At 45.7% G+C, this 15,565-nt stretch overlaps 1 protein-coding gene across 2 annotated transcripts in view; it reads right to left on the bottom strand.

The window, feature by feature from the left end:
• Positions 1-15,565, bottom strand: part of arhgef28a (Rho guanine nucleotide exchange factor (GEF) 28a) — a 535,445-nt gene that overhangs the window by 151,354 nt on the left and 368,526 nt on the right. For both annotated transcript variants that reach the window (XM_041186008.1, XM_041186009.1), the window contains 3 exons: positions 12,080-12,334; positions 7,400-7,476; positions 5,560-5,738 (listed from right to left, as the gene is read on the bottom strand). In XM_041186008.1, the coding sequence (XP_041041942.1) occupies positions 5,560-5,738; positions 7,400-7,476; positions 12,080-12,334 (511 nt within the window). The remainder of the gene's footprint in view (positions 1-5,559; positions 5,739-7,399; positions 7,477-12,079; positions 12,335-15,565) is intronic.

Here is a 15,565-nt window from a genome sequence, read left to right as displayed (position 1 = left end):
GGGCAAAGTATCCAAGAGGGCAGGACTTAAAGGTGACACGATTGAGTGACAGGAAGGGAAGAATGGAGAGAGAGGGACCAGAAGGGGGTAGAAAAAGTAGAATGAAGTAATGGGTTCAAATGCAGAGCAGCAGGCAAAATGTACCAATGAATGGACACAGCTGTGATTGTAGTTACATAGATACGGCAGAGATTAGGAGAGACATGCCCTAGTTGTAAATAGAGGACATGGAAGAGACTATTTTAAGGAGTCAGAATTTCAAGTCTGGGGTGGCACCAGGTTGACCGATGAAGCCAGCTTGGAGGATCAGTGAATCCAGTGTCCTGGGGTCAATCCAAGAATCATTTAAGGGGCAGAGTATCAACTGGTGTGCTACTCGAGGCTGTGCAGTAGAATTGAAGAACCAAGCATAATGAACTATTTGTCATGCTCAGTATTGCTCTGTGGATTCTTTTTATTCAAAAATGAATTCTTAGGAAATTAGTAAAATGAATAACAAGGCTTTAAAGCCTTATTAAAAGTCATTCATGAAAAACTTTTGCAGGTTGGCAAAAGAAGGATTCAAAACAAGGGAGCACTGAACTGTAGGTCACAGCTGGAGTAGTCAGCCTAACAAAGGAGATTTTCAAGTCTTACTGTGCACTAAGGGAAGTAAGTAGTAATCACAGAACTGACAGAAGTAAGTAATACAAGAGTTTTACGGCTCAAAGCTTGTAAACAGTGGCTAATTTTGGATGTCTCACTGCACTAGCTGAGGATGGTTCAAAAGCACGTAGGATAAACAAGGTACAAACTTACAGAATAAGATACCTTAGGCGGCACTCATGTCAGAGAGGCTGTGCATGAAGCAGCTCAAGCTCATGGTTTAATAACAATCTATGTCATCAGGTCTACAAAGACTGAAAAGAACACTTATTCTTCACAACTATTGGCAATGAAGGCCACCTCTGTTCTCAAATTTATGCCACAAATTTGGTATCTGTTGTTTTGTCCACCTTTCCATTGAAGGAGGTAATGAAAGCCTTATGTTGTCATATATGCACCTAGATATGCTTTAACAATTACCAGCAACAACAAAGGCAAGAATGAAGGACCATGTATTTACGAATCATCTTTTACTACCTCAGGGCATTCCAACATATTTTACAGCTAATTATAAGGATGTTCATTAGTGATTGCACAGTGTTTAGTTCTATTTGCCATTCTTTAGATAACGAAGCATCATTCTGACATGCTACAAGATCTGGACAACATCAAGGCTTGAGCTTATAAATGGAAACTAACATTGATAACACACAAGTGCCAGGCCAAGACCATCTCCAATAAGAGAGAGTTGAAACATCCCTCCGTGACATTCAATGGTACCACCATCACCTAGTCAAGATATTTACTGAATGGTCCCAGGGATGAGGGACTTCAGTTATGTGGAGAGTGTGGAGAAGCTAGGGTTGTTCTTTCTCCAAGCAGAGTAAGTCACAGGGAGACTTGACAGAGGTGTTCAAAATCATGAATGTTTCTGAAAGTGTAAGAAGAAAATGTTTCCTGCGGCAGATGGGTTTGGTAACCAGGAGACATGGATGAACCAGAGGTGGCATGAGGAGATATTCTTTTACCCAGTGAGTTATGATGAGCTGGAACAATCTGTCTGAAAGGGTGGTGGAAACAGATTTAGCAATAACTTTCAAAAGGGAATTTGAAAAAAAACTTAAAGGGGAAAATATTTACAGGAATTTGTGAAAGAGCAGGGGAGTGAGACAAATGGGATAGTATCTCCAAAGAGGCAGCATAGCCACAATGGCCTCTTTCTGCACCAAACAATTCTATGATTCTAAGGCAACCCAGTGAAGTAGGGTATCACAGGGTGGAAGTTTCCCAGAATTGCACTAAGTGTGGTAGTGGGCGGATAAAATGGAGTCCTACCCGCTGACGAAAATGGTGGGTTTTCACGCAGTATCGTCTTGAACCCACCTCATTATTTATTCACTCCCGTAAAGCACACCGTTTCCATGGCGAATGGGCTCTCATTTGCCCGCTGCCATCACCCGACTGTTGCATCAAGCCGGCTGCCATCTTTAAAAGGCAGCCGCAAGTAAAGCGCTCATTGCCACCAGCTCACCACTGCTGCTCGGAACACATGGCCAGCAAAGGAAAAAAGACTGCAGCGCCCCGCCCCCACCCCGCTTCAACGAAGGGTCCCTCAAGAGACCGCTGGGTGCCGTGGAGGCCTGCCGGGATGTGCTCTACCCTCACTCTGGCCACAGGATGGGCAGCAAAGTCACCAACCGGGCTTGTGAGGTGGTAGCAGCGGTGGTCAGCGCAAACGCCCTGCAGACGAGGGCAAGCACCCAGTGCCACAAAAGAATGAATGATCTCCTCCGTTCCACCAGGGTAAGTCACTCTTTTCATCACTCTGAACTCTCACACTCACAACCCCATCACACATCCACAGGGCCCTCACTCACTGCCAGTGCAAGGGACATCACCATTCACTCTTTCACACACACTGTCATTGTCCTTATCCCATCTGTGGCACCACCCACACAGGCCGGGCACACTTATCATCTGGCCCGGCAGGCGTCCTGATATGCTCTCTCCATCTCTATCCATGCAGGACAAACTGGCTCACAACAGAAGGGCAAAGGTCGCAGATAGGTGGAGGGATGCCGGAGATCGAGTTCTGACAGAATTCAAAATCAGAGCCATCCAGCTGGCCGGTGATGACCGGGACCAGTCCTGTGCTGATGGTGAGATCGGTGCTGCTCTACCAGCAGTGCAACATCCATCAGACAACCATGCTGTGGATGAGGTGTCCTGTTTTACAGGCCACTGCCATGCACTAATTATCTCCTCTTGCTTTCGCAGGCACTTCTGCCAAACAGCTGTCCAGGACCCAGGGCCTCCAATCAAGCTCTGAAGAAACCTCTGAAGCGGAATCTGAAGGCACCTTCCCTGAGGTCCCGTCAGAGCGCTCACACACAACCTCCATCAGCGCAGAGACACACACCTTGATGGGACCTAGCTTTAGAGTAACCTCAGGATCACAATCTGGTGAGCACGTGGCACTGTCTGATCCACAGCAGGTGGTGGCAGGTCCCTGGCACTCGGAAGACTGCTGGAGGCCAGAACGTTGCTGAGTCCAAGTCAGATGATGAGCCTCCGAACTCGGTCATGTCACAGTTGCTGAAGCTGCAAAGGCAAGCTCAGGAACATCAGGAAGGGATGTCCGCTGCACTCCTCAGATTGCAAGGCACAATGAAGGAGTCCGTCTGCCTTCAGGCTGAGGTGACAGCACCGGCATTGCAACACACCGAGGTCAACACTGGCAGGATGGCAGCCGCCATGGAGACCTTGGTCCAGGACGTCCCTCCTGCACTGCTGCGTGGGCTGAACTCCATCGCTGATGCCATAGTTGGCCTCCAACAGTATGTACGCGAGAGGGGTACGAAGCAGCTTGATCTCACTCCAGCTACCCCCTTCTGCTCACAGAGTTAGCCAGGGGCCCTGGGGCACCCATAGGGAGGAGGTGCACACTCTGGGGCCATCCACCCAGGTGACTCTGAGAGTGACCAGCCTATCAGACTCCCCTCTCCATGACCTCCGCAGCTCCAGCTTCACAGACCGAGAAGGATGCCACCGCCACACAGTGGGACCCTGAAAGCAGGTCGGGGCCCACCAAGTCTTGGCCCTCCAGAGGGGCTTCAGGATCAACGAAGTGGTGGCAGACCCAAAGTCTGTGCCGGGGAGGTGGGGTAAGGTATGGAGCACTTTGTGGCCCTTTGATGCCTCTGTATTGCTTGCATAGGTGGACAGTCTAGCAGCCCAACCCCAACCATATCACTGTGGCTGCACCTGATCTGTCTCACTTGCAGAGGCATGGTCAGTTTATACAGGTGTCCCTATTGTGTGGCCATTTCCCTCGCTTAACCTGACACCCACCTCCATTGCCTGTGCGCAGGATGCAGCGCGCCAGGGCAGCACTTGTCACCGCCCTCCCCCCCGCCCCCCCCCCGACAACGAACGCCTCCAAGGCTGGCCAGCACTTGCCCCCGGACACCCCCTCCTCAGCAGTCGCCTCTAGGGCCAGGGATTGGTTTCCCTCGCCCCCCGCCCTGGCATCCCTAAGGCCTGTAAAGAACAGGCGAGCTGTGGAGAACGCTGCTGCTCACTCGCCTCAGTTCCCCCAAAGTGAAGGCCACCAAGTGCATGTTGCCTGTGTGCTGTTGTGAAACACGCTGGCGTGCTTTCCCACTGACGTGGATGGACGATACAGCGGGGTTCCAAGAACCTGGCGGGATGGCCTTTTAATTATTTGCTGATGCATTACAATTAGCTCCCTGCTGACCGGTGGCGGGAAACGTGGCCCATCACTGGTGGCTGAGTGGATGATTGCGACTTGCCTTCACGCCGTTGTGAAGCAGGTCGCGCCATACTTTTCCCGCATGCCACCTATCACACCCAGCACCAGCAGGCTCAGAAAATTCCGCCCATAGTGTTTTCATTATTCTTATATTAAGATGCAAAGACACATTGTGTTGGCAAGAATACATGAATCCAGTTTTAATTTTCCTCTACGTGTTTAAATGGCAGGAAATAAAGCAGTTTTGCAATGCATGTCAAGCTTGATGTCAACAAGGATTTGCACGGTCTGTCTTCAGAGAGATTAAAGAAATGCGAATGTGGAAGTTGTGAGTATCCTGTCCAGACTATAAGTAGATGTTATTGTTACATTCAATTGTATAAGTACATAAAGGGACTTGTGTGTCAACTCTCAAGGCAACATGTTCAGGCCACGTATGGGAGTAACTGACTTAGTTAAGCTCGAGAAAGTATCCGTCAGCACAGACATTTATTCTTCATCAACTCTAATGATTGCATTTATCTGTCTAATTCATCCTTAATGACAGGTATTTTTAAAAATCTGGTATCTCTGTTAACTGGAGCTCATATTCAGTGCTTTAGGGGAGATAGCAGCATAGGGGTAATGTCACTGAACTAGTTATCCAGAGGCCTGGGTTAATTCTCTGGGGACATGGGTTCGAATCCCATCATGGCAGCTGATGGAATTTAAATTCAATTAATTCATAAATCTGGAATATAAAGCTAGCCTCAGTAATAGTGACCATGACAACAATCGTCACTGGTGTTAAAAATCCATCTCCTTCAATAATGTCCTTTAGGGGAGAAAATCTGCGGTCCTTGCCCAGTCTGGCCTACACGTGACTCCAGATTCACAGCAATGTGGTTGACTCTTAACTATCCTCTGCAATGGCCGAGCAAGTCACTCAGTTCAAGGACAATTAGGGGTGGACAACAAATGCTGGCCAGTGACACCCACATCCCATGAAAAAATAAGGGTAAAGAAGTAAAATGTTTCCTTCGGGTGCATTGTGCATCATTTGTGACAGAAAATAAACTGAGAAAGATGTTATGCAATAAACATGATAACATTCACAACAGAAACAATAAATTACAAAAAAATTGAATCGCTTCTGGAGTAATTTCTCTTCTGTCACCACAGATTATTACATCTGAAATAGATTTGGGACAGTGTTTCAGTACCTTTCCACTGCCATTCGGATCAGTCTCATCCAATTATTCCTGTCCTCCTTTGAGTTGGTGTGCATTTCATACATTTCGGGTCCAGCAGATGAAGCACTAATCAAAAACATTCCTCGTTCCTCATTTGCTACTTCTCGGACAATTAATTTCTGCAGCAAGATAACTGCAGGCTTCTGGTCCTGATGTGAACAATTCAAAACAACATGTAAATAAACAAAAAAAACCGTAAAGCAATGTAATTTAGCTTCATGTGTGTCTAGTGTTCTCAAAGTTGCATAAAAAGAACAAAGAGTTAAATATTTGTAGTTAATAAATAAACGATGCAAGTTTCAGAATACAGGTTATTTCTCATTTTGAAATTAACTTCTTTGAGTTAAAATGATACATACAGGTGGACACCAATATTTTAACCCCTTTGCTCTGCTGAAAAAATTTCCTTAGCAAAGGTAAACTTTATACAGGGTCAAAAAAAGACTTGGCAGAAAAAATTGAATTTGAGCAGATCTTTGAAGGAAGAGAGAGGCAGAGAAATTTAGTCAGGAGTAAATTCTTGAGAGCTGGGTCTAGGCAGTGGACAGGTCCAGCACAAATGGTGGGATAGACAGGAAACCAAAGGCTGAAGGGGACAGTGTAATAATGACCAGAAAATCTGTTCCAGTGAGGTTGGCTGAGGGAAAAATCATTGGCCAGGAGACAGTGCAGAACTCCCCTGCTCTCCTTCAAATAGTGTCATAGGATCTTTTATACCCACCAGAGAGGGCAGATGGGAGCCTCAATTTGATGTCTCATCCAAAAGATGGCACCTTCAACATTAGAGCACTTGCTCATTACTGCAATGAACTGTCAGCCTAAATTTTGTGCTCAAGTCTCTGAAGTGGGACTTGAACCCACAACCTTCTGGCTCAGAGGTAAGTGTGCAACAGTTGATGCAGGTTAGAGTTCACAGGGTTTATGGGCTGTGGTCCAAGGAAGGATGGTAAAGAAAGCACTGGAATAATTAGAGTTGGAGGTAACAAAAGTCCTGAGAAATGTTTGTGTAGAGGGAATCTGATCTATGAGTAGAGATTTCGGGGATGAAAAGTAGTCATGGCTGTGGACAGAATACTAGGTTTGAAACACAGTTCAAGATCAAACAGGATATCAAGGTTATTGAACCTGAGTGGGAGGCTAAGCAGAAATAGAGTCAATGTGAAGGGAACTGAGTAGTGGAATGCATTAAGAACCATGGTTCTGGTCTTCCCAATATTCAGCTAAGGAAGTAACGAATTATTCGAAAATTGATGTCGGACAAGCAGCACCCAAGTGCTTGAAAGAGTGAGAGAAATGCAAAAGAGCTATCAATACTGGGTATCACCAACATGCCTAAGAAAGCTAAACCCATGCTTACAGATTTTGTGAACAAGGGCAGCACACAGATGAGGAATAAAAATGAGGGAGATGAATAGGTGATTGGTGGATACTCAGCCTAATTCTCTCTCATTTCTTCATTTCAGCAGGAGTGTGAAGCCATTACAGGGGTGCATAATTGTGGCCAAGATAGTAGCAGTAGGGCCATATAAGTGCAGTTCCAATGGAGCTGGTCAATGCAGAAAGACAGTGAACTTATGAATTAGCGCATCATCAAATTCTACTATAGATATTAGAAGCAGAATGAACACTGCATATCCCGGGGTACTATTTTGTACTATAAAAATTAGGGGGTAGAATTCCCAAATGGCTTCTCCCGATTTCTCACTGTAATTTCAATAGAAGATCAATGGTAACCTCAGGAAAATGGCTATTTCTTTTTTTCGTGGTAAGTCAGCTTTAAAATGTTTAAGGTAAAATAAGTTGAACTTACCACAGTTGCAAAAGTATACTTTTGGTCTTTGTCCTGCAGGAAAACCAGCACATCAGTAAGAAGCAGAGCTGTGATATCTGAAACAAAGTTAAGTTAACTTAAAACACAGAATTCAGATATCTTTTTGGTGCTATTAGTTATTTGTGTGATGTTAATTCTTGTGTCTGGTTTTCAAATTTCTCCTGAATTTCCAGTTTAGTATATGAACACAATAAGAGCATCTTCTGGTGCTTGGGTCCATTACTGATGGCATCATGCATTACTGTGATTAAGTTTTTGAAATGCATTTTAAATCTGAAAATAACGTTAATTTATGGATCTGGGTGGTTCAGAAAGCTTGGGTACAATCTTTTACCTCTGAGTTTTGGATTCATATCTGGCTGATACTGTTGAGATGAAAGTTGCTGGCTTTAATTGTCTTGTGTAAGAAATGAATCTCTAATCCTTCACCCCTTTTTCAAGACGTAGTACTCCATCCTAGCAAGCACCAATAGAGATTAGCACCACGTGGACTTTAGGGGATGTGATGTGGGGGGAGTTTTCGTGTGGTGAACCACTGGCAACAAGTATGCAGGAGCTAGGACAGGGAGAGAGAAGGCCATCAATGCCAGCTCATTGGAGTGTGATTTTTTTTATTCATTCATGGAATGTGGATGTCAATGGCTAGACCAGCATTTATTGCCCATTCCTAATTACATAGAAACTAGGAGCATGAGTAGGCCATTCGGCTCTTTGAGCCTGCTCCGCCATTCATTATGATCATGGTTGATCATCCAGCTCAATAACCTGCTCCTGCTTTCTCCCCATACCCTCTGATCCCTTTCGCCCCAAGAGCTGTATCTAATTCTTTCTTGAAAGTATACAATGTTTTGGTCTCAATTACTTTCTGTGGTAACGAATTCCACAGGCACTTGAGAAGGTGGTGGTGAGCTGTCTTCTTGAACCACTGCAGTTCTTATGGTGTAGGTACACCCACAGTGCTGTTAGGGAGGGAGTTCAGGATTTTAACCCAGCGACAATGAAGGAATGACGATATATTTCCAAGTGAGGATGGTGAGTGGCTTGGAAGGGAACTTCCAGGAGGTGGTATTCCCATCTATCTGCTGCCCTTATCCTTTTAGGTGATAACGGTCGTGGGTTTGGAAGGTGCTGTCTAAGGAGCCTTGGTGAATTCCTGCAGTGCATCTTGTGTATGGTCCACACTGCTGCTACTGTGCGTCGGTGATAAGTGAATGTTTGTGGATGGGTGCCAGTCAAGTGGGCTGCTTTGTCCTGGATGGTGTCAAGCATCTTGAGTGTTGTTGAAGTTGCACTAATCCAGGCAAGTAGACAGTATTCTATCACAGTCCTGATTTGTGCCTTGAAGATGGTGGACAGGCTTTGGGAATCAGGAGGTGAGTTACTCACCACAGAATTCCTAGCCTCTGACCTACTCTTGTACCCACAGTATTTGTATTGCTAGTCTATTCCAGTTTCTGGGTAATGGTAACCCCCAGGATATTGATAATGAGAAATTCAGTGATGGTAATGCCATTGAATGTCAAGCGGTGGTGGTTAGATTTTCTCTTGGTGGAGATGGCCATTGCTTGGCAATTGTGTGGCACGAATGGCACTTGTCTGCTCAAGCCTGGATATTGTCCAGGTCTTGCTGCATTTGGACATGGACTGCTCCAATATCTGAAGAATCATGAATGGTGCTGAACATTGTGCAATCATCAGCAAACATCCCTTTTTCTGACCTTATGATGGAAGGAAGGTCACTGATGAAGCAGCTGAAAATAATTGGGCCTAGGACACTACCCTGAGGAACTCTTGCAGTGATGTCCTGGAACTGAGATGATTGACCTCCAATAATCACAACCATCTTCCTTTGTGCTAGGTATGACTCTAACCAGCAGAGTGTTTTCCCCCTGATTCCCAATGACTCCAGTTTTGCTAGGGCTCCTTGACGCCACACTTGGTCAAATGCTGCCTTGATGTCAAGGACAGTCACTCTCACCTCACCTCTGCAGTTTGGCTCTTTTGTCCATGTTTGAAACAAGGCTGTAAGGAGGTCAGGAGCTGAGTGACCCTGCCAGAACCCAAACTGAGCATCAGTGAGCAATACTCACACTGGCTTTGCTGAGGACTCAGATAATTAAAGGACCCAGTCTACCAAAGAAGGCTGATGAGCTTCAAGAAATGCTAGCTACACTGGGCAGGATGCCAGCAAAGACGTGTGCAAGTCCAACACCAATTTGAACTTGGACTTGCACACAGAGCAGAGAGGCCATTCTGTTCAGCAGGGGCTAAGTGGCCAGCGTCATTAACATGACAGTGACGTACCCAATGGTGAAGCCTTTGGTAACAGCTTTGACACAACAACAGCAACTTATATTTATATAGCACCTCTAACGCAGTAAAGCATCCCAAGGTATTCCACAAGAGCATTACGAAACAAAATCTGATATCAAGCTATATAAGGAGATATGAGGGCTGATGACCAAAAGCTTGGTCAAAGAGGTAGGTTTTAAGAAGCAGTTTAAAGGAGGGCTAGCCATATAAATATTGTGGCTACAAGTGCAGGTCAGGGGCTAGGAAACGTGTGACAAGTAAGTCATCTCCTGACTTCCCAAAGCCTGTCCACCATCTACAAGGCACAAGTCAGAAGCATGATGGAATACTCCCCACTTGCCTGGATGAGTGCAGCTCCCACAACACTCAAGAAGCTGGACACCGTCCAGGACAAAAGCAGTCCGCTTGATTAGCACCACATCCACAAACATTCACTCCCTCGACCGCGACGCATAGTAGTAGCAGTGTGTACCATCTTCAAGATGCACTGCAGGAATTCATCAACGTTCCTTAGACAGCACCTTCCAAATCCACAACCACTACCACCTAAAAGGACAAGGGCAGCAGATAGATGGGAACACAACCACCTGGAGGTGCCCCTCCAAGTCACTCACCATTCTGAACTGGAAATATATCGCCGTTCCTTCACTGTCGCTGGGTCAAAATCCTGGAACTCCCATCCTAACAGCACTATGGGTGTACCTACATCGCATGGACTGCAGCAGTTCAAGAAGGCAGCTCACTATCACCTTCTCAAGGGCAACTAGAGATGGGCAACAAATGCTGGCCCAGCCAGCGAAGCCCACATCCTGTGACTGAATAAAACAGAAGGTAAAGAAGTGGAAAGGTTTTGGAAGGCAATTCCAGAGCTCAAAGCTTCTGCAGCTGAAAGTATAGCCACCAATTATGGAGTAATTAAAATAGGAAATGTGCACGATACTAGAACCTCAGAGGGCTGTAAGGTTGGAGGTGGTCACAGAGATAACAAAAGACATAGCCATAGAGGGATTTAGAAACAAGGGTGAGAATTTTAAAACTAAGGCGTTGCTGGGCCGGAAGCCTAAGTATGTCAGCAAACACAGGGAAGATAAGTGAGTGGGAACTGGTGTGAGTTAGGGTGCGGGCAACAGAATTTTCAATGAACTGAAGGTTATGGAGGATGGAAGATGGGAGGCTGGCCAGAAGAACGTTTGAACAGTCAAGTCTAGAGGTAAAAAAGTCATGGCAGATCACACAGCTGTCACAGAAAGCCAGATGGTTGCTAGCTTGTGTCTAGGGACCAGTATGATGGTTAATTCTAGTATATCATATCCCTCTAGCACTCTATTTTTGCGCAGAACCACAGTAGCACTAAGGTGCAGTTCCAGAAGAGTGGCAATAGTGGCACCTGCTGTCCTGTCTCAGAATGACAACAAAACGGTTCCCCTGTCACTCACTCTTCCAATGCCCTTGTTAATGTTGCACGGCCAGTTGAATCAGACCTGCCTTGGTCCACTTGTGATTCTGCAGGCTGAAGTCATGCCCTCAAGACTCAGAACTGCTTGAGGCTTCCCATCAAGGCCATCTCCAATGTCCTCATTAGATGTCCAGCCATCTCCCTCCACCTCCTAAGCCATAACAACTGGGGACTCATTTCATATGACCAATAGGATCGATAAACAAGCACACAAGGCAGGGAACTAAGAGAGTGCAGAGAGGGATTCTTAGCAGCAGTTAGCATTGAACGATGACTTCATTATATCACCCACACTCCCTAGGACAGGAGCTGTGAAGGGAAAAGAGGAGGAACAGAACTCCAAGAATTTCATAAAAAGCTTTAAGATATGTGCATTTTAGGCAGCCATGACACTGTAGGTTTTCAATGTTTGTCTGAAAGCATTGAGCTGATTAGTAGACCATTTTAAAGCTCACTAAATCCACAGTTGAACAGCTGTGAAGTCTTTCAATTTGATTAACTGGGGGTAATTTTGACTTCAGATAATGGTGCAAAACAATGACGAAAATGGAGAGGTGTTTATTGGACAGCTGAGCCAATATTGTGTGTTTTATACCATCACCAGAGTCAAAATTACGCCTAAAATAAGAGCAAAATACTATGGATGCTGGAAATCTGAAATAAAAACAAGCACTGGAAAAACTCAGCAGGTCTGGCAGCATCTGTGGAGAGAGAAACAGGAGTTAACATTTCGAGTTGAACACGACTTCTTTGGAACTGCCCGTTGTGTCAAAAAGATTTACAGCCATGCACGTTTCCCACATCCAGTTTTAACAAGATAATTTTTAAAGCCCTTTATGTGCAATGAAAGTGTAATTTTTGGGAGAACTTTGAATCTATTGCTACTTTACCTTTCAATCGTCCTGTGGCTGTTTTCCAATACATCGAACCCTCATGCTGTAATTCCCTCCCTCTGTTGATCAGGTCTTGCTTCCGGAATGTACGGCCATTCTTTAACTTGGCGTATGTTTTGTTTTCAAACTTATTTAAGATGTCCAGTAGTTTTTGTTCTTTCTCATATTTATTGACCTTTGTATCTACTGCCACTATTATATCCTTTATCAAACTGAGAGATTTAGTTATATCCTCATTCTCTTCTGTTGCTTCTGTGAATAATAAAACAAAGTTTCCGTACATTATTAATCAGTTAGGCATCTTTAGCTAAAATCTGTTTGAAGCAAACACAGAACTGAATGGAGTGCTTGCCCCAACTCCACATTAAATTTGCAGGTTGCTGCCAGCTACCACTCACCTTCATCCCGACTGTCCTCTCCCAACCTCCCCCACCCCCAAACACACGCCAAACTGCCAGAGTCTTCAAACTACCTAAGCTGGCAGCCAACGTGCCAGAACTGAGGGTACAGTCATGATCACAAAGACAGTAATAAGCAAATGATTAAAAAAAAGTGTAAGATGCTGGAAATCTGAAATAAAAACATGAATGCTGGAAAAACGCAGCAGGTGTGGCAGCATCTGTGGAGAAAAGGAGTTCATGTTTTGAGTCCGTATGATTCTTCCCCAGACCTCTGAAGAAGTCACACGGCCTCAAAACATTAACTCTGTTTCTCTCTCCATCAATGCAGCCAGACCTGCTGAGCTTTTCCATCAATAAACAAATGAGGCTGGTGGCCAATTTTGCATTGTCTTGCCACCTGGCTCATTAGGCATGTGCAGCATACATTGTGCTGGGATCACAGCCTGATCCAGGATTTTCTTTTTTTAATTATTTCAAGAAGTGAGGGCGTTGTTGGCTAGCCCAGCATTTGTTGCTCATCCATCCCTAATTGACCTCAAGAGGGTGGCTTTCTTGGACCACTGCAGTCCATCTGGATTTTGACCCAGCGACAGTGAAGGAACAATGATAGCCAAGTCAGGATGGTGAGCGGGTTGGATGGGAACTTGTGGGTGGTGGATTTCCCATGTGCCTGCTGCCCTTGTCCTTCTGGGTGGTAGAGATCGTGGGTTTGGGAGGTGCTGTTGAAGGAGCCTTGGTGAGTTGCTGCAATGAATCTTGGAGATGGTACACATTGCTGCCAGTTCACCATATTTCAGTAACTACATCAAACCAGAGGCTGACTGCTTTGACTACCTGCTGACCTTCTGACTCATGACTCCAACGTGCAACTCACAAAACATGGCTAGCATGCGCATAATGAAAGCCATGCTGTCACACAAAACATCATCGGGCAGGTCACTGGAGTACTCAAGCAACTCTTTCACTGCCTGTACTGATCTGGAGGAGCTCTAGAGTCATTTATGGCACAGAGGGATGCTATTCAGTCCATCGAATCCACTATACCTGTAGTATTCAACAGAGTATGTGGCATGATTCATCATGGTGTGTTCAACCCTGCACAACCTTACCATTATAATGGCATAATCTTTGCTTCTGGGGATGTGAGCTCAGGAGCAGGAAGAGGAGGAGGAAGAAGAGGAGGAGGAGAAAGGGAGGAGACAACTATAGCTCTTTCTGGCCGGGCACTCTGTGATTAGCTTATCCGACTGTATTACCAGTGAATGTGACCTCAATTTCCCATTCAACAACAGCCCTACACCTTTCCTTCTCTCTGGTATTGACCATCACAACGTTCTCTTAACCACAGTGCTAAAATAAAAGTCACCACTAAACAACCATTCCAAACTATTATCAAAAAAGCCATTCAATATTCCATACAAAAATCAACTAATCACCTAGTGCATTCCCTTAGTACCTGTCTGCAGTGCCTTTGCCTGTCCTGGCACTCCTAAGCAGTGCTACCTCAGTAGTTGCAGCATGGCTGGTGAAGGCTGCTGACTTTCACTGGGGCAGGCTGTTGATAGCATTGCAGGACGTCCTCAAACAGTTCTCACCTGGGAAAACTGCAGCATCTTAGCATGGGTGGCAGCAGCCTGGGCTGATTGGCTGACAGGCAGAAGCAAGGACACTGGAAGGGTGGCTGTATAAATCCTGTCATCCTGACAGAGGACAGCAAGTTTGTGATCCATGAAGCCATTACCATTCTGCTGGGATGTTGCCTCAGAAATCTTAGTCATTTGTTGCAGAAGACTGCCAGACTGCTGTGATACCCTGAAAACCCCTTTGAGCACTGGCATTTGCAGCCACCTTGCCAACAGCCTGCACCTGCTTGGCAATGAACTGAGACTGCTTGACTTCCGTCTGCGCTTCCAGTGAAGCACTTGGCAATGAGTGGCTTGTCCTTGTGCTGCAATGGAAGCTGAGGCATCAACTATCAGATGCTGCATCATGGTTGGGTCCACAAGTGTGTTAATAGAATTAGTCATCACTTTCATGCTGCAGGGGCTGGGCTCCAAGTTCAGCACAAAGCTCTGTACAAAGTTTGTGCCAGAAACCTCTGACAGTGGCCACAGGCTTTCTGGCAGATCTGCCAATGCACCAAGCACTTGATTGGGATTAATCATCAGCCTTTTTCTGCAGAAGAGTTCTGGTGTGACCTTGCCCTCTGGGGAGTTGGCACATGTGCAGCCTATTTACCCTGCCAGGCTTCGGGCCACCCATGCCCAGTGACTCACCACGTGCAGATCCCACATTTATGCAATCTTCTAAAGTAAGGGAGCTAATAGTATCTGAGCAAGTGGCTGTGAGAGTGAGATTGAACACTTTGTTTCTTCATCATTAGTCTCTAGCTCCTCAAACATTTCTTGCCCCTGTACAATTGCCTAGCAAGGTGGCAGTTCTGGGTAATCTGAAAGGAGAAAGGCATAGTAGGTTTGCAGTGAGGTAACGGGTGGGACAGCAAGCAGCGTATGCTTACATCATCTGCAGTTTCTAAATCAGAAGGGATTGAGGACGAAGTGGGTTGCGAAGAAGAGGATTAGATAGGAATGGTTTCAGCCCCATTGCTGGCCATGGCCTCAGTCAAAGACATGCAGATAAACTTGCCTGCACCTCCATGGTTAGGTGCTACTTGCCTGCTGTTATGCACCACCCTCTCCTGTAAAAGAGGGGGAGGTATGTCAATGAGCTTGGTGTGATCTATTTCGATGTTGTGCCTGTCATAGTTGAATGGTTGGCAGTGTGCACAAGGTGTGAGCTGTGGTTGTGAAACTTGCAGCAGTGCTATGTGTGAAAGGGTGATCTGAAACAATGAACTTTACGAATGAGCCATGGTTGATAAGGATTGTTGAGTGAAGGAGATATGGGGAATTGAGAGGTGGGTAAGGTTTTTGTACATTTGTCAGGATATGGTATTTGAAGAGGCATTCATTGACCTTGACCACTCGTGTGAGGTCAGTGAATTTCTTCCTGCACTGCATCTAGGTAATCAGGCCTACACCATTGGCATTAATGACGATTTCTTTCGTATGGCTTTAGGAGC

This window comes from Carcharodon carcharias, chromosome 4 (assembly GCF_017639515.1).
Source record: "Carcharodon carcharias isolate sCarCar2 chromosome 4, sCarCar2.pri, whole genome shotgun sequence".
Lineage (NCBI taxonomy): Eukaryota > Metazoa > Chordata > Chondrichthyes > Lamniformes > Lamnidae > Carcharodon > Carcharodon carcharias.
Note: the sequence above shows the minus strand (reverse complement) of the source record. Positions and strands in the feature narration are given on the sequence as shown.